The sequence below is a fragment of the Rhincodon typus genome, chromosome 11 (genome assembly GCF_021869965.1).
Source record: "Rhincodon typus isolate 14 chromosome 11, sRhiTyp1.1, whole genome shotgun sequence".
NCBI classification, from domain to species: domain Eukaryota; kingdom Metazoa; phylum Chordata; class Chondrichthyes; order Orectolobiformes; family Rhincodontidae; genus Rhincodon; species Rhincodon typus.
The window spans coordinates 41,070,311-41,094,795 of record NC_063342.1 but is presented as its reverse complement, the minus strand read 5'-3'; the positions used below and the strand labels follow the sequence as shown (position 1 = coordinate 41,094,795).

The 24,485-nt window shown below is 40.6% G+C and overlaps 1 protein-coding gene across 1 annotated transcript in view; it reads right to left on the bottom strand.

Moving 5' to 3' along the window:
• Positions 1-10,404: 10,404 nt before the first annotated feature.
• The window catches only part of LOC109937398 (peripheral plasma membrane protein CASK), a 183,038-nt gene continuing 168,957 nt past the window's right edge, over positions 10,405-24,485 (bottom strand). The window contains exons 17-18 of the mRNA XM_048603099.1: positions 23,736-23,819; positions 10,405-11,535 (exon numbers count right to left, since the gene is read on the bottom strand). Of these exons, the coding sequence (XP_048459056.1) occupies positions 11,359-11,535; positions 23,736-23,819 (261 nt within the window). The 3' untranslated portion in view covers positions 10,405-11,358. The remainder of the gene's footprint in view (positions 11,536-23,735; positions 23,820-24,485) is intronic.

The following is a 24,485-nucleotide window of genomic DNA, read 5'->3' as shown; positions in this document are numbered from 1 at the left end:
TGTTTTGAGTCTACTCCTTGATCAACAGTCCCCTGGATAGTAGAAATTCCAGACAGTCACCATATTCTGAGTGAAGAAATTCCTCTGAATTGCCCTCTTAAATTGTCTGCCCCTTACCCTGAGATTATGGAATCACCAGTCAGAGAAAACATCCTACTGATATTTAATCTGTCAGGCTCTGTAGGAATTTTGGAAGTTTAAATAAGATTACGTCTTATTCTTTGAAACTTTGGAGAATACAGGCCCAGTTGCCTTAATCTCTCCTTATAAAACAATCCTGTCATCCCAGGATTTAATGTGTTAAACTTCCTTTGTATGTTCCCGAAGACATGTATATCCTTCCTTAGATATGGAGACCAAAACTGCACACAAAACTCAAGGTAAGGTCTCACCAAGGCTTTATACAACTGCAAGAAGACGTCTTTACTTTTGTACTGAAATCCCCTTGAAATGAATGCCAATATACCATGTATTTTTAATTGTTTTGTGCATCTGCACACTAGCCTTTTGTGACTCACAGACGTGGACACCAAATCCCTTTGTTCATTCATGCTTCGTAACCTCTCACCATTTAAGAAACATTCTTTGCTTCTTTCCTACCAAAGTGAATATCTTCACACTTGTATTCCATCTGCCATGCTCTCGTCCACTCCATTAGCTTGTCCAAATCCTCTTGAAGATTCCTTGCACCTCCTCACAACTTTGGGTCCCACCCAACTTGTTATCATGAGCACATCTGGAAATATTACAATTGGTCCCCATAAACAAATCATGTAAATTGATTGTGAACATTTGTTGACCTAGCACGGATCCTTGCAGCAACCGACTGTAAGTTTTCCATCCTAAGAACAATCTGTTTATTCCTACTCTCTGCCTTCTGTCAATTAACTACTTCTCAATTAATAATAGTATTGCTCTTTCCACTCCGGTCCCAGTGACTCTAATTTTGTATGGAACCTTATCAAAAATTCTGCTGAACACCCAAATACAGCATATCCACTGGTTCTTTTGTTAATGCTAAAAGTAACATTCTCAAAAATCTGCAACAAGTTTGTCAAATATGATTTTCCTTTCACAAATCCATGCTGACTCTGCCCAATTTTGCCATTATTTTCTAAATATTTAGGTATCTCATCCTTTATACCCTTGAACATTTTCCCCACTATTGATATTAAGCTAACTGAAGTATGGTTCACCACTTTTCTCCTTTTGAAAATAGAGGAGTTACGAACCCTTCCAGAATCTATACAGTTGTCAAAGATAACCACATATTCTTCAACAATCTCTTCTGCTACTTACTTCAACATTTTGGGATGAAACTCACTGGGTCCAGATTTATCAACCCTCAACCTGATTAATTTTTCAAGTACTAGTTCTTTACTAATTTCTTTTAGCTCTTCATTTACACAAATCCCTTGGTCACCTTGTATTTTTGGGAGATTTTCTGTATCTTCTCCGATGAGGACAAATGCAATTGTTTTGTTTCTCCACCATATATTATTTCCTGTCACTACCAAAATGGGTCCACATTGATCATTGTTAATGTTTTTTATTTTGCTTATCAATAGAAGCTTTTACAATCTGTCTTTATGCTCTCTGCTTGCTTACATTAATCTCATTCCCTTATCAGTTTCTTTGTCCTCCTAGAACATAGAACAGTACAGCACAGTACAGGCCCTTCGATGTTGTGCCGAACTTTTACCCTAATCCTAAGGTCTATCTAACCTCCACCCCTACATTATACTATCATCCATATGCCTATCTAATAGCCGTTTAAATGCCCCTAATGAGGCTGACTCCACTACCCTCTCCGGCAATGCATTCCACGCTCCTACCACTCTCTGAGTGAAGAACCTACCTCTGACATCTCCCCTATATCTACCTCCACTCACTTTAAAACTATGCCCCCTCATAATAGCTATCTCCACTCTAGGAAAAAGTCTCTGGCTGTCTACTGTATCTATACCTCTGATCATTTTGTACACGTCTATCAAGTCACCTCTCATCCTTCGTCGTTCCAAAGAGAAAAGTCCTAGCTCTCTCAACCTTTCCTCATAAGACCTTCCCTCCATTCCAGGCAATACCCTGGTAAATCTCCTCTGCACCTTTTCCAACGCTTCCACATCTTTCCTGTAATGAGGCGACCAGAACTGGACACAATACTCCAGATGTGGCCGAACCAGGGTTTTGTATAGCTGGAGCATAGCTTCACGGCTCTTGAACTCAATCCCTCTATTAATGAAAGCTAACACACCATATGCCTTCTTAACAACTCTATCCACCTGGGTGGCAGCTTTCAGGGAACTGTGGACACGAACCCCAAGATCCCTCTGCTCCTCCACACTGCCAAGAATCTTTCCGTTAACCCTGTATTCTGCTTTCAAGCTTTTCCTTCCAAAATGAATCACCTCACACTTTTCAGGGTTAAACTCCATCTATCACTTCTCAGCCCAGCTCTGCATCCTACCAATGTCCCTTTGTAACCTAGAACAGCCCTCCGTACTGTCTACAATGCGACCCAGCTTTGTATCGTCCATGAACTTACTAATCCACCCTTCCACTCCTTCATCCAAATCATTTACAAAAATCACAAATAGAAGAGGTCCCAGAACAGATCCTTATGGTACACCACTCGTAACTGAGCACCATGTTGAATATTTTCTGTCTACTATCACCCTTTGTCTTCTAAGGGTCAGCCAATTCTGAATCCAATCTGCCACATTTTCCCCCTATCCCATGCCTCCTTACCTTCTGCATAAGCCTACCATAGGGAATCTTATCAAATGCCTTATTTAAATCCATGTATACCACAACCACTGCTCTACCTTCATCCACGTGTTTGGTCACCTCTTCAAAGAATTCAATAAGATTTGTGAGGCATGATCTACCCCTCACAAATCCATGCTATCACGAGTCAAACTGTTGCCTTTCCAAGTGATCATAAATCCTATCTCTCAGAGCCCTTTCCAATAATTTGCCCACCACTGACGTAAGACTAACTGGCCTGTAATTTCTGGCGTTATCCTTATTCCCTTTTTTGAACAAGGGAATGACGTTTGCCTCTCTCCAATCTGCCGGCACTATACCAGTGGACAATGAGGACAAAAAGATCATCGCCAAAGGCCCTGCGATCTCTTCCCTCGCTTCCCATAGAATCCTTGGATAAATCCCATCAGACCCGGGAGACTTATCTATCTTCAACTTCCTCAAAATTCCTAGCACATCTTCCTTTCTAACAGCAACCTCCTCTAGCCTACCAGCCTGTTTCACACTGTCCTCCTCTACAACTAGGTCACTCTCAGTTGTGAATACTGAAGAAAAGTATTCATTAAGGACCTCTCCTATCTCTTTAGGCTCCGTGCACAAATTCCCCTTACAATCCTTGATTGGCCCTACCCTTTCTCTGGTCATTCTCTTATTCCTCACGTACGTGTAAAAAGCCTTGGCGTTTTCCTTGATCCTATCTGCCAAGGTTTTCTCATGCCCTCTTATAGCTCTCCCAAGCCCTTTCTTCAGCTCCTTCCTGCATAACTTGTATCCCTCTAGAGCCTTTTCTGTTCCTTGTTTCCTAAACCTTACATAAGCATCCTTCTTCCTCTTAACCAGTCGTTCGACCTCTCTTGAGAACCAAGGCTCCCTCACTCGACCGCATCTTCCCTGCCTGCTAGGGGCAAACATATCCAGCACACGCAGTATGCATTCCTTAAACAATCTCCACATTTCAATAGTGCTCTTCACTGACAGCATCTGTTCCCATTTTATGTTACCCAGTCCTTGCCTAACAGATTTGTAATTACCCTTCCCCCAATTATAAACCTTACCCTGCTGTATGTACCTATCCTTTTCCATGACTATTGTAAAAGTAACAGAGTTATGATCACTACCGCCAAAATGCTCTCCTACCAACAGGTCTAACACTTGGCCCAGTTCATTGCCAAGCACCAAATCCAAAGTGGCCTCTCCTCATGTTGGTCTACCTACATACTGTGTCAGGGATCCTTCCTGAATGCACTGGACAAAATCCTCTCCATCTAAACTATTACAACTACAATGTTTCCAATCAATAGTAGGAAAGTTGAAGTCACCCAGGACTACAACCCTGTGACTTCTGCACCCTTCCAGTATCTGCCTCCCAATCTGCTCCTCTACTTCTCTGCAACTATTAGGGGGTCTGTAAAAAAAAAACCCAACAAAGTGACGGCTTCTTTCTTGTTCCGGACCTCAACCCAAACTGACTCTGTAGACATATCATTCTCGAACTGCCTTTGGTAGCTGCTATACTAGCCCTGACTAGCAATGCCACTCCCCCGCCTCTTTTTCCACTTGCCCTATTTCTTTTAAAGCATCTAAATCCCAGAACTTCCAACAATCATTCCTGTTCCTGAGTTACCCAAGTTTCTGTAATGGCCACAACACTGTAGTTCCAAGTACTGACCCATGCTCTAAGTTCATCCGCCTTATTTCCGATACTTCTAGCATTGAAGTATTAACACCTCAAACCTCTACTAGGGTCCTAAATTGCTCCCAATCCTCAACAAGCCACCTACTTTTGACCTAATGCAATCCTTGACATATTTCATTAAACATGGCTAATTCACTTTTCCCTATGGATATCTGTGCCCTATACATTCATCTGCCCATTGTAGACCCTGTAGTATTTCTTTAAATTTTAACTCTTGTCTGTCTACCATCAAATCTTTGTGTATCTTCCGAATCACACTACTCAACCTGCCTCTTCAGCTTCCTTTGTAGAGTTAAGACCTTAATTTCAGAATGGACTATGTTGTATTCAAACAATATAAGTTCTAATACATTACAGTTTCTCTTTCTCAAAGTCTCACCAGGTTTATTAATTAGCCATTTCTCATTACACAACATCAAATCCAAAATAGTCCAATCCTTTGTTGGCTCCTCAACACAGTTCCAATCCCCACACACTGAATTCATCCGCGACATTACTGCTGACTTGTTTAACCCATCCTGTGCAAATGAAATTGCCTGTTATTACTGTATTATCTATGTTACATGTATCTGTAAATTCTTGACTTATGATATGCCAGACTTTAGTACTGACCACCCTGCAGCCATGTCTCTGATATAGCAATTAAAGCAGATCCTTTATCTCAACTTGTGAATTTGAATCATCAATGTTTTGTGAACTTGTACCACATCCAGATCAAGTGTCTTGAATTCAGCCTATTAATTTCCATTTTGATCATATTTGATGCTTGCCATTACTTCAGAGGCCTTTTGTTTTGCTTACTACTCCATTTCCTTTTCCTAGTTTTGCTTTTCTTGAATCTGAACTCCATCTTGGGTTCCTATCACATTAACAAGTTTAAAATTTAACTCAGCACTAGCCAAAGTCTTGTGAGGATGTTATTCTCAGTCCTGCTATTGTGTCTAATTCTGTGCTTTCTATTTATAGTCACAAAGCATGTAATAAAGGATCCTTGTCACTTAAATAATTACTACAGTCCCAACACATTCTTTTCTATATATAGTTTGAGATGTAACTCCAAGATGATGGCTCAGACACGGAGATGAGGGACATGGCAGTTTTCTGATTGCAATAATGTAGAGGCATCAGTTTCCAAGTTAGTTTCAATGCAGGTACTCCAAATTAACAAACTATTGCTATGGCAGAAAATGGAACTTACTTTGCACTAGGATAGAGATTTTCAAAACTGACAATAGTAGATATAATAAAATGAACTCAAATGCTTGTTGTAGATATAGTTCTTTAAAAAAACAATTGAGACTTAAAAAGAAAAAAAACTGCAATAGTTGAAATTTGGAATAAAACTGTAAGTGTTAGAAATGCACAAGTTCTTTAGCACATGAAAAGGGAAAATAAGGATTAATATTTTGAGTTCTGAGGAACGGTCACTGGACTCTAAATGTTAACTCTGATTTTTTCTTCACAGATGCTGCCAGACCTACTGAGCTTTTCCAGCAGCTTTTGTTTTTGTCGTGTTAATATTTTGGGGTTAGACCTTTCATTTGATTCCTGATAAAAATGACTTTTAGGGTGATGTAGATTGCTTGTACTGTAAATCAATAAGGCATATTGTCTTCTTTTGCCACAGGACAAGTTCCAGAAACTTAAAGGGACAAAACTGAACCTGCAGAAAATATCTGATGATAGACTGAGATGGTGGAAAAAGTGTGATGCCTTATTGATTATAGAATATACTGATTGCTGAGTTTCAATCAAACTTAGCTCAGGCTGTACTCTTGCAGTTCACTCTGGCCCAGACACAGATGTCAGAATTCTTGATAGAATAAACTGTTATGCCTAAAACGTGGCACATATTTTTCAAGGGTTGAGTAGCCTAGTTCTGATCCGAATTTGTATATTCGCATATTTATTACTTTGTGTCATTCACAGTTGTATGTACTCTTATTTGTTCTGTTTTAAACTATGGAAATCAATTTACATTTTTGCTAGCTTCTCACTGATGGGAATATTTTTATTACCATACACAGATAATTTTCTTCTTTTGGCTTCAGTAATGGATCGGTCTCATTTTGTATATGTTCTATATTTCTGGTTCAAAGTGCATTTTCCATTCCCTAATATTATAACTCCAACAACCATCTGAATTTATAAAGCAATTTTAACATGGAAAACAAATACATAATTCAAAATAAACGCTAAGCCAAAGCTGACACAATCAAAAACTTGGTTACAGTTGGACTTTAAGCAGAACTTAAAGGAGGAAAGATGAGAGGTTCCTCCGTTTGTTTCAGTTTCAGATGGCATACCACAGTATCTTCTGCTACTGATGGTAGAGTTGCAGGAGGTTCAGAGAGAGGGAAACTAATTTAAATACATATTTTGTGTGTTGCTTATTTTCCTGATCCCTGTCACCTTAGCACACTAGCATAAAAACCAAAATTTATTATAAATTTGTAGGTCACTTTCGTTCAAAGCAAACACTGACTTTCACTAGGCCAGAACATTAACAAAAACATGCAATGGTAAAAGTGTGACAATAAATTATATCAAAAATAAATAAAAATACAACAGCTTGCACTCTTACCATGGGTCAGAACCCTAAACTTGTAATTCCAAAATGTATTTTTTTTAAATAGGGCTGAAATAGCCAAAAGTAGCTGTGGATGTAAATTAAGTGTCTTTTTGCAGAAACAGACACCCACAGAATGTCATAATTACAGCTGCAATGGGAACTTCAAACAATAACACTTCAAAAGGTGCTGGGTGTGTGTGTGCGCGTGTGCAGGCACATGTACAAAAGAGAAAGTCAAACAGACTGGACTGTGATCTTGTGGCTACAAAGTTAACAAGGAGTCGACAATCTCCTGCTCAAAAGTAATCAACACTCTGTGGATTATGACACAAATTGCAGATACATTGTGATTTTTCCTTTGCAGAATAGAGGCAAACAGGTTTCAACTCTACTGGAGTGCACCAGTGGGACTGAGCATTCTCATTTGAACCAGCCTAGGTTTTTGTGTTACAATATTGTAAAGGGTCACAGTTGAAAAAAATATCCTCTAGGCACTGCTTTCACTTTGTGTGCTGGAAGTCAACTTGCTAGCATCCAGGTAACAAGGAAATCAGGAAAACCAAAAGGACTCTTGCTAACCCTGAATGCTGGAATTCCTTCATGGTTGAAAGGATTCAGAACTACAGAATCAACCATTTTGCAAAACTAAGCATTATGGAATCCACAAACCAAATCAAAGTTAGTTGTACTGGTAATCCAACAGCTGCGACAATCAATAATCTGCACTTCACAAGAAATGCAGAGACTGATCCATATATTTGCTTTTCTTTTATCCTTTTGGATTCACTTAATTCTAATGTATGCATGTTACATTAAAACACATGAAAAACATGCGTAACTAAACTAAGATAACAAGGTGTAGAGCTGGATGAACACAGCAGGCCAAGCAGCATCAGAGGAGCAGGAAAGCTGACGTTTCAGGCCTAGACCCTTCTTCAGAAATCCTACTATCTCTGAGTAACTAAATTTATTTTTTTTTAAACTCAAGAAAGTCTGGCTAAATTGGTTTCTTTTTAAAAAAGGATGCTAATTTGGTCTGGAAGAAAGGTCTGAGATAAGGGAGGGGATCAATTTTAAAATACTAATTTTGTGATGAATCAAGGGGGTGGGTAAATGAAAACAGAGAGTCAGGTCATCTCTTCTCACGCACAACCTTAACTATTTATGGTTTCCTGTCTTGGAGCATTGCTCTGGCATAACAATAGTGCCTTTCACACATTTTTAGAAAATCATAACAAAGGACTATGCTGCATTGTTAGTCATTGTGAAGCAGGGAAATATGGCAGGCAATTTGTGAACAGCAACATTTTAAAAAATGATAAATAACTACATGAATGTTTTTTTCATGTTACTTTGAGAAATAAAGGTTGTGTGGAATGTCAACGGGACACCTTTGATCTTAAAATGACACCATGGTATGTTTAATGCCCAATTGTAAAGGCAAACAGGTTCAACGATTCATTTGAATAGTGGCATCTCAGCCACTGCAGCACTATCCCAGTGTTTGAGCATCAATATGGATTAGTTTGTCTCTGGAATGCAGCCTCAGAACAATCATTTGACCCAAATAAGTGTCATACAGCTGAATCAAGCATCACACTAAATATAAAAGTTCTCATATATAAAAGAATGCTTCCAAAATAATTTTCAATTTGAGTGAACAGCAGGGAACTTGGGAACATTCTTTCTGTCAATCATCAACAGACAGAATATTTTATTATTGCCTGCTTCACAGTGTTAAGCGACTTTCAGGTGATACAGATACTACTAAAAGAAAAAGTAACTTGACTCGGCCTTCATACAGTTTGCTTTTTCACTCATATGGTGGTAGTAACACACTCTGTTTACTTTCAGATAGACTGATGTGTAAAATTAAGGCATCATATCTTGGGGAAGGAAAAAAGAAATAGCTATAAGCCAGTTGTGTCACATGAAACATGTTTCTTTTTAGGCAACAATGAAACATGCCAATATTGAGAAGTTTACACTACAGATTTTCTGCTTACTTGCAGACTAGAGAAGAGAATATGTCAAAGAAATGTAAAAATTACACCATTTGGTAATTAGCATATACATTATCAATAGTGTATGATTAACTCCATTTTAAATTATGTATGCTTTTGTAGAAAATACAAAGGGTGTACCTGACATGACCTGAAACTTTGTACTTATTTTTCTTGTACTTTCTACATTTGGTCATGATGAATGATATTCCTGGATGTCCATGAGATTCACATATTTTGTCTTCCATGATATGAAAATCAATGACTGCATGTTTGCTGAAGACTTAACTATTGACATACAAATGCAGAATAAAAGGGATTGAATCAACAGCACCTGGTTAATTAATATAGTAAAATTGAAACTGTTTCAGTTGGTGTTTATAGTTGACATATTAAGCACCAAATCATAAAATATTCAGAAAGACAAGTAAATTAAAGTATTCATGATTTAAAAAGTTCCCATTACAATTGATCTATATTTTCAGTTACTCATGAATTTCAACTGTACCACTTGTCCTTTAATACAGATTTCCATGGCCAATTGTGTTTCATCAAAGCATCCACCGCATTTATGCAATATTGAACAATATGCAATTTTTGAAATGTATAAAATATCTAAATATCCTTTCAATACTGTTAGGAATGGTATTACATCAAAGAAAGCAGGAATTAAGTTACAAAACGTCTTAAGGCAAACAATTCATTCCTCTGTGCTCTAAAATCCTGGTGGGAACAGGTCTATAAAATACCATTTTTCTCTATGTGAATGGACTTGCCAGAAAATATGAAAATGTTCAATAAATTCCAGTTGTGAAGTTGTGCTTCATTTCTGTTTACAGTTTTCTACAGTATTTTCATTTTTATAGTACATGTTCAGAGGTACTGTTCAGTTCCCAACAGCCAGCACCATAGTGGTCTTACCATGGACCAGTTACAAGAGTATAGAACTTACAGTCCTGTAATTGAAACACAATATTGTCTTAGGCAGCTGCGTTGAAGATCACTATTTGCAACTTTTCAATTTTACATGGTTGGGTTTAGTTATGTTCAATATAAGCTTGTAGAAAGACATTTAGGGATTAATATAAAAATGATTAAAAAAAGACCATATAAAAGGAAGTATATTTTCAAAAAATGCCCAATTGCAGTTGCTGTGTTTGTTGCTATCTTCAGAAGCATTGAAGCCAGTTTGAATGAAGTTGTGATGTGAGCTAAACTGCTTATTCCTGACCACAAACTATTTCTCTTTTGCACACTATTTTAGTAAAATTTGTGCATTTTTAATACATATACTTCAATGATAAAAATTAAACAATTTTTTCCAGACGGAACGTAATTAAAATATTTATATTCAAAGACAACACACATTTGAAATGGTGAAACTCTTAATTCTTCCCCTTAGAACAAATTAAATTGCAACAAAGTACAAACACATTTCACTACATGATTTAAAAATCAGTTGTTTATAAACTTGCCCACAATGCAAGGGATGTGCATAGGTTTACAGTTTTTTGAACAATAATTCCCTTGGGTAATTTTCCAACAAATGGAATGTACGTTGCTGTAGAATACAGTTTCCAACACAGATACACCAACAGCATGAATGCTTGTAACTGTCCACATGCAGTAAATCCTGATTCAAATCCTAAAATGTTTGTACATCTTTAAATTGTAAATGACGGTATCCCTTTAATAGCCCTGATTGGTTTATGTAAGAAAAAAAATCAAATCTAAATTTACTTCATGCTCTGACCACTGTAACATTGCAGACTCAAAAATATCAATTAATGCTTGTGCTCATGTTTTTTGATCTTCATGTGGGAACTAAACTAAAAGGTTTATATTCTGCACTTGTTTTATCACCATAATGAAATTAAGTTTCAATTAGCCAGCAAGCTAGTTGGACTGCACTAATGGTAAGTTCTTACTATTTTAAAAATATTTTCCAAATAAACTGGACAGGTTAGTAGCATTTAAAATTTACTTGAAAAAAAATTGGAGATAACAGAGTTTGCATAAGTTTCCAGGGCCATTTGGAATTATTGGATCCATACAGATCAGAAAGCATATGTAGATCTGAATTTTTGATAACAATTGCAAGCCTCACACAGCTTTAAAAAGGGACACTGTCACTGAAAGAGTTTGGTAACTTTTATCTTTCCATCCATCTAGTAGGACATGACAATAGTCAAAAAAAAAATTAGGGTACACTAATCCTAGACTGTCTATAAGGGGTAAGACTTGATGCGAGGTCATTTACAAAGTCTAATGTCAGGGTGGTGCTAGGGAATGATAAAGTTCATGATTTTTCCATCTAGTCCTTAATATACCCAGGATACAGGGACCCACTGTGGTGTAGTACACACAAGTTCAATGGCTTCTTCCAGATGCCTGATGGTCTCATCTATTTCATTGTTGATTATGGTTAGATCGAAGTAGTGTGCATATGTTTTCTGTAAAATTTCTGATTCCTTCTGCAAACGCTGAAGAGATTCATCCTGGGGAACAGAAAGATATTGAATAATAATTAATATATAAGAAAAGCCCATTTACCTTAGAGTCAAGTCGAATCTTACTATACAGGGCGATGCATTAAACAGATTTGCATATAGTAAGTATAGCTGAACCAGTCTGAGTCAAGGATAAACAGACGTATTTTCTTACAACAGCAGTGTTACTTTGTCAGAGCAATGTATCAGAGTTTCACTATACTTTTATGTAGTCGCTTAAAGTTGGTTAGCAAATTATAAAATGTATGTTGATCTTTTGCACCATTTTTGGTTGGATTTAAATCAATTGGTAAATTGAAGGAATACAACGTTGATTACATGCTTGTTATACACAGAATTGTACATCAGGGCTCTTATGGTGCAGGGTATTGCTGCATTGCTGGATCAGAAAGTCTGGGTTCAAGTGTGTCATAACATATCTAAACAGCTTGATTAAAATTATCTAGAATTATGCATTCCCCTCAATATCCTGTACTGAACTGAAAAAAATATGAATCAGAATATCTTGCTTCCCACAATTTTAATCAATATGCATACCCTGACTGAACCAAGACAATATGCAACTGAAATGTTGTAGTCATCTGCTTTTTCAGCTTTCCCCCTCTGTATTATAGGAAATTGCCATGATGCTGATTGACCAACTCTTCATATCCACTGTATTTGTTGGATTTGATGGGTGCTTTTACAAACAGATCTCTTGCCCTTCCTATTGCTAATCTACCTCATTTAACAAGGCTGAAGACTGGCACCAATATGCACTGGATTGCCTGTACCAGTGGCTGGGTTCTTCCTGAGCTAAGCTCTGAATTGGGACTTGAATCCAGAGCAGTCAGGCTCTGGGAGAGTGCTAACACTGGTGCTCTGCAGTATTTGTTTCAGGTACTTTTCATCAAGCTGTTCAGAGATGTTAGATGGGACTTGAACCCAAGCTGGCTCAGAGGCAGGGACACTATCTCTGCCAATCCGCCTGATCAGTGAGAGCTTATTGCAAATCAGGTACTTACCAAGCTTGCGATTTTGAGTAATTTTCTTGAGAATGACTATGTAGAACCAATTTGGCCAACAGATGATTAATCAAATGCAATGTACTCCAGAAAGCAGAACGTGTGTATAGTTGTGCACACAAAATTAAATCTGAAAAGGCAATAACATCCTGGCTGGTCCAGATCAAATATCTGGTTTAGAATAATATTTACTGCCTAAATTCAGAAGCTAGGACCTCATTTCTATGGGAAGGAGCTTGCCAGAGCAACATAGAAAACAAGACATATAGGCTGCTATATCCACATATTTCCATATTTGTTCTAAGATTTAAGAATAAACCAAACTAACAATCATAGAATGATTGTAACACATGAGGCCATTCATCCCTTTGCATCTGTGCTAGCTTTCAGCATCAGTGCAAGCTGTTGACAAGATGGTGGCAGAGTAGCAGTGCAGTGTGAGGGTTCCTGTCTGGAGCTCATCTGCTCCATCCACTTTTACTTTTTTTCTTTCGTAGCTTTTTTTTTCTTACTTTAATCTACTTACTTTCTGTGGCGAGATTGGTGGCTTCAAGATGTTCAGCCTGGGGCAAGGTTTCTTCCCAGTGGTGGCGACGGAGGGAGTTGACATTGGTACAGAGCCAGGGAGAGCAAGAGAGTGAGCCCAACATGAAGGAAATCAAGCCAGCACAAGGGACAGTGACAGCATGTGGGGGAATTCGAGTCAGCGAGCCCAATGGGGAGGAGATTGAACACTTGTGGGGATTGCGAGCTCAGCATGGCTAAGCACTTAAGAAGGAACTGTTATGTTGAACTTTTAACTTTATTTGTCTAATTTATACCAAGAAGGAATTTAACATTGAATTTTTAACTTCCATTCCAATGTCCGCCTTTCTCCATTGTCCTACTGTTTTTTTTCAATTCTTCAGGTAATTCCCTTTAGAAATCTGCGATTGAATCTCCCTCCATGACACCGAGGACTGAATCTTATCACAAATCAGCTAATTGTCAATTTTGGCAAGTCCACGGAGGGCTTCTCTTTGTAAGGCCTAGTGTACTTTCTCACGATATCTTCTCAAACGTTCCTCATTATCTATGCACCATGACACTATGGCACCCTGTTGATGGTACTCTAAAACTTGCTATAGGCAGAAGTACTTGTCATTGCTTGAATAAGCCAGGATCCTTGGCATCAATGTCATCTTTAAGCTCAGCTATGTATCTAGTTAAGCACCAGCAATCCAGTTTCCTTCACTGTGCACATATTGGCAGTGCAACCATGAACCAATATTTTTCAGAGCACATAGGTGTCATATCTGATTCAATATACATACAAATGCATATTCTTTATCTATTGCTGCTTAAGAACCAAGCCACACAACTTGCCTATCCTTAGCCTAATCCCATTTTACAACACCGTCTCAGTCAGTGCTATTCTTTCCCCCATGCCCAGTGTAGCCTAGCACCTTCTCATTGTTCAAAATGGGACCATCGCATGATGGAAAGCCTTCAAACAGTTCAAAACATTTACTTTTATTCAGCAATGTCAAAAGCCAAAAAAAAAAGACACAGAGTTTCATTTGCCCCAGTGAACAGCCAACCTTGTACCAATGAATTTATAGTCAATGAGTGATCACTGCACCCAGCTCATATGAATTGAAATCATGCACTTGAACATCATTTTCAGCAGAACTAGTCCATCATGTCCCTGGTTGAAGAATCAGCTGCATTGCAACTACATTCCACCTCAGTCAGGAAGCTGTGTAACAGAATCATCAGCCTTGGTCACAGAGGGAAGCCCTTGTCTCCCAGTAACCATCCTTGTAAAGCATCCAGCACTTGAAATTAAGCAAGAACACGAGAGTTTTTAAGGATATAGGCATCATAGTAGCTCTCATGGTACTTGGCAGAGGGTTCTAAAATGTGGTATGGATGATCACAGATTACTTGCACATTGATGAAATGGAATCCTTTCAATTGAGGAAGTCAGCTGTGTTATGACATAGCCTCTCATGCAAGATGTCTACACTTTATCTTGCCCTGCACCTGGAGGGAGCCAATTATGTTGCCAAAGGCTACAGCCCAGACTGCAGCACTGAATTCATCACTGGGAAACGAGATGAAATGGTGTGATCTGGCCAAACAGCATTGGTAATAGCCTTGATACATTTGTGGGTTGAGGATTGAGAGATCCCACCCAGGTCTCCAATGGATCTTTGGAAACAGCCAGCTGCAAAAAATTTAGTGCAGATGTGATAGGATGGCCACCCACTCCTTCATGTCACTGGCCCTAATCCAGTAGCAGGCAGAGCTGAGAGAGTGGTTTAGGACATCCACAACCTGCAACAACCATGCACCTTGCTCATATGGAGGAAATGGCATTGATAAATTCTGGCATTCCTGCACATCCTGCAGGGACCTTCAGCTGTGACTTCTTCACATGGAGACTATTAGCATCTGTTGGATGTTTCTCCTGGCCCTGGACTTGCTGGCAGATCTGTTCCTTCTCCATTTCTCTATACATTTGTTGCATCACAGCAACTAATGATAAAAACCTCTTACTGTGACTGGATTCATCAGTCATGGCTGCAATGAACCTTGTGGGGAATGTAAAGAAACAGAATAGGTCCTTATTAATGTGAACAGTCAGCATTCACATTACTCACAGTGATGGTTTAGCATACTCCAGCAGACAGTGGGAAATGCAGAAGTCTAACAACAAGGGCCATGGAATGCCTCTACTTGCAACTTTCAATAGGGACAAAAATAGAAATTGCTGGAAAAGCTCAGCAGGTCTGGCAGCATCTTTGGAGAGAAATCAGTTAACATTTCAGGGCCAAGTGACCCTTCCTCAGAACTGATGGTGGCTAGGAAAAGGCCTGAGACAGAGATGCTGGCCAATGCTTTCCTAGCTACCATCAGTTCTGAGGAAGGATCACTCAACCCAAAATGTTAACCCTTTTTTCTCTCCACAGATGCTGCCAGACCTGCTGAGCTTTTCCAGCGGTTTCTACTTTAATCTCTGTCTCAAGCTTGCTGCAGTGTTCTAGTGAAGGTCAGCGCAAGCTGGAAGAACAGCATCTCATTTTCTGCCTGGGGATCTTGCAGCTTTCCGGACTCAATACTGAGTTCAATAACTTTAGGGCTTGAGCTCTCCCATGTCCTTACCCCAAACCCCATTACCAGGCCTTGTTATCACATAGTCTGCTATTACATACCACCCAGTGTTAGCCACTAACAGTCCCCAGTGATAGCTATTCGCTCCTAGCCAGATAGTTACCCACTCCTTCGTCTGTCTAACTGCGCTTCTCTCTCTTTGGGCTCTAACCCCACCTATTGTTTACTTCTTACCCCCTCCCCCAACCAACAATTGTATCTGACATATTTTGATAATGCATATATGATGCTATGCATTATAGATGACTTCAATACGTACTGCAAATCTGCCTGATTAATGTAATAGCCCCTTGACGGACTTCATGTTTGTTTTTTTCCCCCTTTTTCAAAGCCCTACAGTGTGGAAGCAGGCCACTCAGCCAATCGAGTCCACACCGACTCTCCAAACAGCATTCAACCCAGACCCACCCCCATCCCCATTCCCCAACCCTATCCCTGTGACCCTCCATTTCCTATTGCTAATCCACCCAACCTGCACATCATTGGACTTCGGGAGGAACCTGGAGGATCCGGAAGAAACCCACGGAGACGTCGGGAGAATGTGCAAACTCCACACAGACAACTGTCCAATGCTGGAACTGAACCCGGGTCCCTGGCGCTGTGAGGCAGCAGTGCTAACTACTGAACCACCATGCCGCGTTGCTTACAAGTAATGTCTATGTGTCCAGAAAGAAAAAAAATAGCACTAACTCTGTCCATCCCAGGAGTGGTCAAAGCCATTTTCCGTTTGCAGTCTGCATTTATATGAATCACGTGAGTATGGAAGGAATGCAGGTTGCATTTGGCATGGTCTCGGACTCTGCCTGGCAATCAATGGCAGCCCCCACAAAGCTCCATGCTGCTTTGTTGCTAGTACTCCCCGGCGAGGCCATCAGTTAGAAGCCTCCACAGGCTCCCACATATCATGTGGACTTGAGTCTTCAGCGTTCAGCAAAACCCTATGCCTACAGTTTAGTAATGCCTACCCGCGCTCCACTTTCTCTCTTTCCCTTGCACCCCGATTGAGTCTGGACTGGTGGTGACCATTGATAACCTACATCTCCCCAACTGTGGCACCATCCCATGCTCTCTTGTTTCCTCCCATCACAATTATTGTTCCCTCTGCATCCCTGGTTGCTACCACAATTTCTGAGAATTGATTTCCCCAACTTTCCTAGCACAGCAGTGGCTCCTGATCAACATACCTTGACATTTGTTGAGTTGACCCCAGAATGACCATTGCCTAGTGTCTGACAAACTTTGACATACAGCTCTGATTAATGAATGATCAGACCACTGACTGATCTGTGTGCAACTCTCTGATTGACTTCTCACAAATCTCAACCACATGCACAGGAACAACAGGACTGCCTGTGACCTGCTCCCTGGACTGTGGTAACGTGTACCCATGACCGTGGTGGCCTAGGCTGATTGTGTTCAAGCCTCGGACTTTCATCAGACAGCACCCTTGAGTTCTTGTACTGGGAGCTCCTGCCTTAAAACTTCCCCTCCTTATCTTGACTGAGGACGACACCCCTTATACTTTGACACACAGCCACTTAGTTGATGTATTTGCTGTGTACATCTGCAACATGTGCCAGCAATGTTAGATTGAAATAGCATGATGCCATAGAGTGACATCTCCTCCCCTTAGTCCGATGACTGCTGACAAGCTGCCTAGCTTTACGTCTGCACTAAACAGCAAGGCAACACAGAAGTACTATGAGCCATTACAGGCTGAAGGGGCAAAGCAAAGCAGAGGTTCTATGAGCACTAACGCAGGTGCGAAGTGACTGAGCGCTAAGAGACCAAGCGAGGAGCCTTGAGATGCACCCTAATCAAATCCATGAGATGACTGTCCATAATTATGCAGAATTGTCCTGGAGACAGCAATGAAGGCATGTTTGCTGACACTTGTAACTGTGGACAGCTATACTTGTGTGTTAATCTGGAAATATGTATTAGCACAACTGCAGACATTATATCATCATTTAGAACATATGTGTGACAACATATGTAAGTACCGCACTGTGCATGCATATTGAAGCACATGTTCTATTGAAATAGGATTCTGTGGCAGAGATTCAGGATGGTGGTGCTGGTGATGGGGGGAGGTTAGGGATGGGGTAGAAGAGAGAATCACAGGGCGGGGGTTGGAGAGGGAAGTGGGAGGAAGAGAGAGAGAGAGACAGAGGGAGAGACAGACACAGAGAGAGAATCAGAGGTAGATCCCTAATTCCATTCAACAACCACTGCTAGGCTTCAGATATAACACAGCGTGGAGCTGGAGGAAGACAGCAGGCTAGGTAGCATCACAGGAGCAAGAAAGCTGAAGTTTCGGGTCGTGACCCTTCTTCAAAACTCATCCATTTCTAAAGAAGGGTCCTGACAGTTTGGGTCGGGACCCTTCTTCAGAAATGGATCAGTTCTGAAGAAGGGTCACGACCCAAAACGTCAGCTTTCCTGCTCCTCTGATGCTCCCTGGCCTCCTCCAGCTCCACACTGTGTTATCTCTGACTCCAGCATCGGCAGTTCTTACTATCACTGCTAGGCTTCAGCTGCCCAGGCTCCATTTATTGGAAATTTCTCTGAATGCCTTTTTCTTCACATCCTTCCTCTTCACTATGGAGCACCTCTTTGACCAAATCCCCCTCTGCCTTTTTAAAAAATGCATTTGTGAAATCACTCAAAACTTTTTTCTAATTAACTAGATTGCAGAAATTCAAGTTGTTATTTTCATATTCTTCTTTGTGAAACTAGCAAAGCAGGCACCAACTAAAATTGGTGAAAAATGAAAATTACTTAATTCAAATTTGTGCATTACTCAAGAGACAACATGATACATAGCATAATCAATTTATTTAACCAAACTACACAATATTTATTTCCCTACCTAACATTACGTAGGATTTTTCTGGATTCTGTTTGATCACCAATGCTAAATAATGAGGTACTGTACACGTTATGCACATGGATACTCTGTTAGATCAAAACAATGTTTTCATGTAATAAACTAATTAGAAGTTTTCATGGCAATATCTCAGCCAAAGTTGACTTGCCAACCAATTGATACCCTTTACGCCTGTAGCATAAATTACTGTGATCTGTGAAATCTGGTACTGTCATGTTTGTCCTGATGAGTGGAAGATGAAAAGTTTCAGCAATCTGTTTCTTTTTTCAGAAATATTCAAAATAGAATTTTGAATTTATTGACTTTTAGAAAATTAGTAAGCATCTTTGTTATGACAGTAGTGACATGGGTTAACCTTTATTTTGCAGACATTTTGATTAAGTAATTACAATGATTAGAGAAGTTTCATTTACCAAAAAAATGCTTGGGCTCATATTAAAAATACATCGACTGGAAAAAAGCTAACCTTTTCTCAATGAAAACTACTGCACCACTCATTGCTACAGCTAAGCCACCAGTTTCATACACAGAACCTTGGCGAATGCAAATACTTACAGGTAGCTTTTTGCACCACCTTGGGAGCTATGTTAAAATCAGAAAGGATGCAAGAAAATAAACATAAAATGTGAGTTTAAATAAAAACCAATTATAACAGACAAACAAAAGGAAGAGAAAGTGAAACAGAATTTGCATACAGACAAAGCAAATTGGAACTTACAAATCAATTAGTTTGTGAAGCATCTTTGCTGCAAATTCTTTCGTCAAGGATTTCATTTTCATAACCGTTCCCCATCAGCATAGACTCTCATTGCTTCATTGCTGCTTCCTGCATTCATGCTTCTTTATTCTTTTAAATTGACCGGTCTACAACCACATTAATGGTGCTCCACATTTGGCTATGGAATCAGTGCTGCTGTTAGGGGACTGGACAGCATATGAGATTGGAGATCTTATCCATCCAGTTATGGGATCTGTGATCCAATCGTGAAGTCTTTTGAAACAAAAATAGAAATTGCTGGAAAAACTCAGCAGATCTGGCAGAATCTCTGAAGAAAAATCAGAGTTAACATTTCGGGTCTGGTGACCTTTCCTCAGTACTGGTGGATAGCTAGGAAAGTGTTGTATTCTATGCAGAAACCAGGGTGGCGGGGAGGGTGTAAGGAGTAAACAATAGGGACGATAGAGCCCAAAGAGACAGAAGGACAGTTGGGCAGACAAAGAAGTTGATAACGACCTGGCTAGGAGGGTGAGTAGCTGTTAATGGAGACTGTTAGCGATGAACAATAGGTAGTGTGTAATGGCAGTCTATGTGATAACAAGCTGGTTTGTGGGATAGGGGGCTGCAGGGTCCCCAAGCGGAAAATGAGGCGCTATTCTTCCAGCTTGAGCTGAGCTTCACTGGAACACTGCAGCAAGCCAGAGACAGAGACGTTGGCCAGGGAACAGGGTGGTGTGTAAAAGTGGCTGGCAACTGAAGTTCGGGGTCTTTTTTTGCGAGCAGAACACAGATGTTCTGTGAAGCGGTCACCCAGTCTACACCTCGCTTCCAAAACTTAGAGGAGACAGTGCGGTATGTGGGGTATATTCCTTGTTCCAGTCCTATTCTGGCCCCCACTCACAACTCTTTCTCTGATATATCGATGATATCATCGGTGCTGTTTCCCTCTTTTGTCAGGAATTGGAAAATTTCATCAATTTTGCTTCCAATTTCCACCCTGCCCTCACTTTCACCTGATCTATCTCTGACTCCTCCCTTTTCTTCCTCGACATTTCTGTTTCCTTCTCTGGGGATAGACTGGCCATTAATATCCACTATAAATCAACTGACTCCCACAGCTACCTGGAATATACATCCTCGCACCCTATTACTGTAAAGATTCCATCCCATTTTCTCATTTCCTTCGTCTCCATCGCATATGTTACGTTGAGGCCGACTTTGACAAGGGAGACTCCGGAATGTCTACCTTCTCCCTCATCTGAGTATTCCTCAGCACTGTTGTCGACAGGGCCCTCAACCGGGTCCGACCCACCTCCCGCACTTACGCCCTCACCTCTTTCTTCTCCCCACACAACAGCGATTAGGGATCCCCTTGTCCTTACCAATGATCCCACCAGCATCCACATCCAGAAAATCATCAGGCGACATTTCTGCCACCTCCAGCGAGATGTCACCACCAGACACATATTGCCCTCCCCTCCCTTGTCCGCCTTCTGCAGGGACTGTTCCTTCCAGGTCACCCTGGTCTACTCTTCCTTCACACCCAACAATGCCCCCCACAGCCCCACGGCACCTTCCCCTGCAACCTCTGAAGATGTAACAACTGCCCATTTACTTCCTCCCTCTTCAGTATCCAAGGGCCCAAACATACCTTCCAGGTGAGGCAACACTTCACCTGCACTTCCCACAATCTAGTCTACTGCATTTGCTGCTCACAAGTAGTCTCCTCTACATCAGGGAAACGAAGTGTAGACTAGGTGACCGCTTTGCAGAATATCTGTGTTCTGCTCGCAAAAAAAGACCCTGAGCTTCCAGTTTCATGTCACTTCAACACACCAGCCTGTTTCCTGGCCAACATCTCAGTCTCAGGCTTGCTGCAGTGTTCCAGTGAAGCTCAATGCAAGCTGGAATAACAACACCTCATTTTCCGCTTGGGGACCCTGCAGCCCTCTGGACTCAATATTGAGGGCCTGAACTCTCCCATGACTAGCCCCCTATCCTACACACCAGGCCTTGTTATCACACTGTCTGCCATTACACACTGCCTGTTGTTAGTCACTAACTGTCTCCAATAACAGCTATTCACCCTCCTAGCCAGATCGTTATCAACTCCTTTGTCTGTCCAACTGTTCTCTCTCTTTGGGCTCTATCCCCACCTATTGTTTATACCTTACCCACTCCCTCCATCCTATCTTCTGCATGTAAACCGAAGTTTTCCCAGCTACCATCAGTTCTGAGGAAGGGTCACCGGACCTGAAACGTTAACTCTGATTTTTCTCCAGAGATGCCGCCAGATCTCCTGAGCTTTTCCAGCAACTTCTGTTTTTGTTTCTGATTTACAGCATCCGCAGCTCTTTAGGCTTTTATTCTGTGAAAGTCTTTTGGCAGTTGTAGTCTTCCAGTAATGGATTTTGGACAGTCTCAACTTGATTTTTGGTGGGCATGGATTTACACCACAACACTGACCAGAAAGCAGAAACAGTTCAATAATTTTATTCAGAGAGAGCCCGGAAGGCTGGCTAGAGTCGGAATTAAAAACATTGGATAATTTTCTGAATTTGGAGTCAAGGTGAAGGTATAGAGAAGAGTAGTGATTTTTTTTATAGAATGTGGGTTTTGCTCGCAAGGTCAGCATTTACTGCCCATCCCTAATGGCCCTTGAACTCTGTGGGTTGCTAAGCTATTTGACGGTCAGAAACTGGAATCTCACGTAAGCCAGACTGGGTAAGAATGACAGATTTCTCTCTCTAAAGGACATTAGTGAAACAGATGTCTTTTTAAATGAAAATTGTTAATAATTTTATGGTCGCAATTAGACTAGCTTTTAAATATAAGTTACTAACTGACAAAAAATTCTATCAAAGTTGTGGTGGAATGTGAACCCGTGTTCCTAGAGCAATACCTTGGGCCTCTGGATTACATGTCCAGTAAGATCACGACTACACCACCGTCTCCCCTTAAATTTGGTCTTGTACCTTACCTGTGGCTGCTTCTTTATAATGTCCTCTCCTCCTGCATTTTCACCATTACCTTTGGACTATCCCAAAGATCTATGCAGAGTCCCTCCCTCCCCTGTTTGATTTATGTATTGCCCTTCAACAAAATTGTCTGAAAACACAATGTTAATTTTCACATAATTGTGTCCAACTATACTCACGGTGGCTCAGTGTTAGCACTGCTGCCTCACAGCACCAGCAACTTGGGTTCGATTCCACCCTCTGGCGACTGTCTGTGTGGAGTTTGCACATTCTCTCCGTGTCTGCGTGGGTTTCCTCCGGGTGCTCCGGTTTCCTCCCACAGTCCAAAGATGTGCAGGTTAGGTGGATTGGCCATGCTAAATTGCCCATAGTGTTCAGGGATGTGTAGATTAGGTGGGTTACAGGGGAATGGGTCTGGGTGGGATGGTCTGATGTTCGGTGTGGACTTGTTGGGCCGAAGGGCCTGTTTCCACACTGTAGGGATTCTATGATGATTATCTATGATTAACACTACCTCTCATCATCCTGCAAAAATGCTCTTCCCCAGTCACGCATCCCATTTGCTGCTTTGTCATAATCTCAGGCTGAACTCGATTGTTTTCAACATTGTCATCCTATATGACTCTGACCTGAGCTCTTGGTTACATATCCTGTAACTCCAAAACAAACCTTTGCAATAAATCCCATCTCTACCACATCCCAGCCCTCATCCATGCTTTCGTTACCTTTAGACATGATAATTCCAATGGTCTCCAAACCATGCTTCCATCTTGCACCCACTGTAATTGTGAACTCATCCAAACCCCACAGTATCTCAATTTGCACCATTTGTCTATAATCCTTGTGCTCATGGACCTACATTGGTTCTTGGTCCAACAATGTTTCAAATTCAAAATTATAATTTTAGTATTCATATTCCCTGATGGCCTGACTGAGCCATATATTGGCTATTTTAGCAGGAAGAATAAAAAAGAAGCTTATTGCTTAAATGGTAAGAAATTGTGATACAGAGGGATCTGGACGTCTTTGTGCATGAATCACAAAAGGATAGCATGCAGGCAGAGCAAATAATTGGGAAAGCGAATAGAATTTTATCACTTATTTTGAGGGGAATTGAATACAAAAGTAGGGAGGTCATACTTCAGTTAGCCAGGGCACTGGTAAGCCCGCATCCAGAAAACTGCACATAGTATTGGTCACCTTATTTAAGGAAGGATACTAATGTGCTGAAGTTTAAAAGACATTTTATTCAGTTGTAGCTATGGCTCCAAATCAAAGAGAAACATTTCAACAGGAACAGGTTATCATAATATTAAATTGGCAATCAGATATTCAGTTAAGCCTTCAGCTCAATTCCAGTACAGTAAGAGATTAAATTGTAAGGCAGGACATACAAAATCTGTAACATAAACAAAGATAAAACTTCAGAATTGCTGTCTTACCTCAGTCATGCCTGGAGTAATGGTTGGCGCAGCAATAAAAACGACAAATGGGGCAAACTCAGCAGTTCGCAAAACCTTTAGAGCCTGTGAGAGATCAAGAGTTGAGAGGATTAGTGAAAACTGGAGTTGAGCATCTAAATTCACATCCTGTATGTTTCATGTACATCATGTCTGAGACTTGAAACCTTCAGTTCCACCACAAGAATGAAGTGCATCCTTTATCCAACGTGGAATGCTATCTGCATTAAGGGATAATCTTGTCGCTCGCTTACTTGTTCTCATGTGTTGGGATGAGATTTAAGGAAAACAAATAAAAAGAATATGATAATATTTAAGATGAATATCATTATAGTGAAGAGTGAAGAACAGGGAATCTCAAATAAAAACTTATAAGATATATCAAATATGATACTGATGGCAGAACATGTGGAAGCTGTTGGGCACCAATGTGATCCAGACTGAACACATCTGTAGTAAGTGGTTGTAGTTCGAGGAACTTTGGGTCCAAGTTGAAAAGCTGGAGCCTGAGCTATAGACACAATGCCACATCAAGGAAGGGGAGAGTTACCTGGACAATTTGCATTAGAGGGCAGTCACATCCCTCAAACTATGCCTGTGACTACAGACAGGAGGATGTGACTGTACGTGAGACGGAGAAAAGGTCTGGGGGTTAAAACTGAGGAGTCTCAGCCCCTTCAATTGCACAGGACTTACAAGTTCTTTAAAATGTGCAGACAAGAATGGAGACTG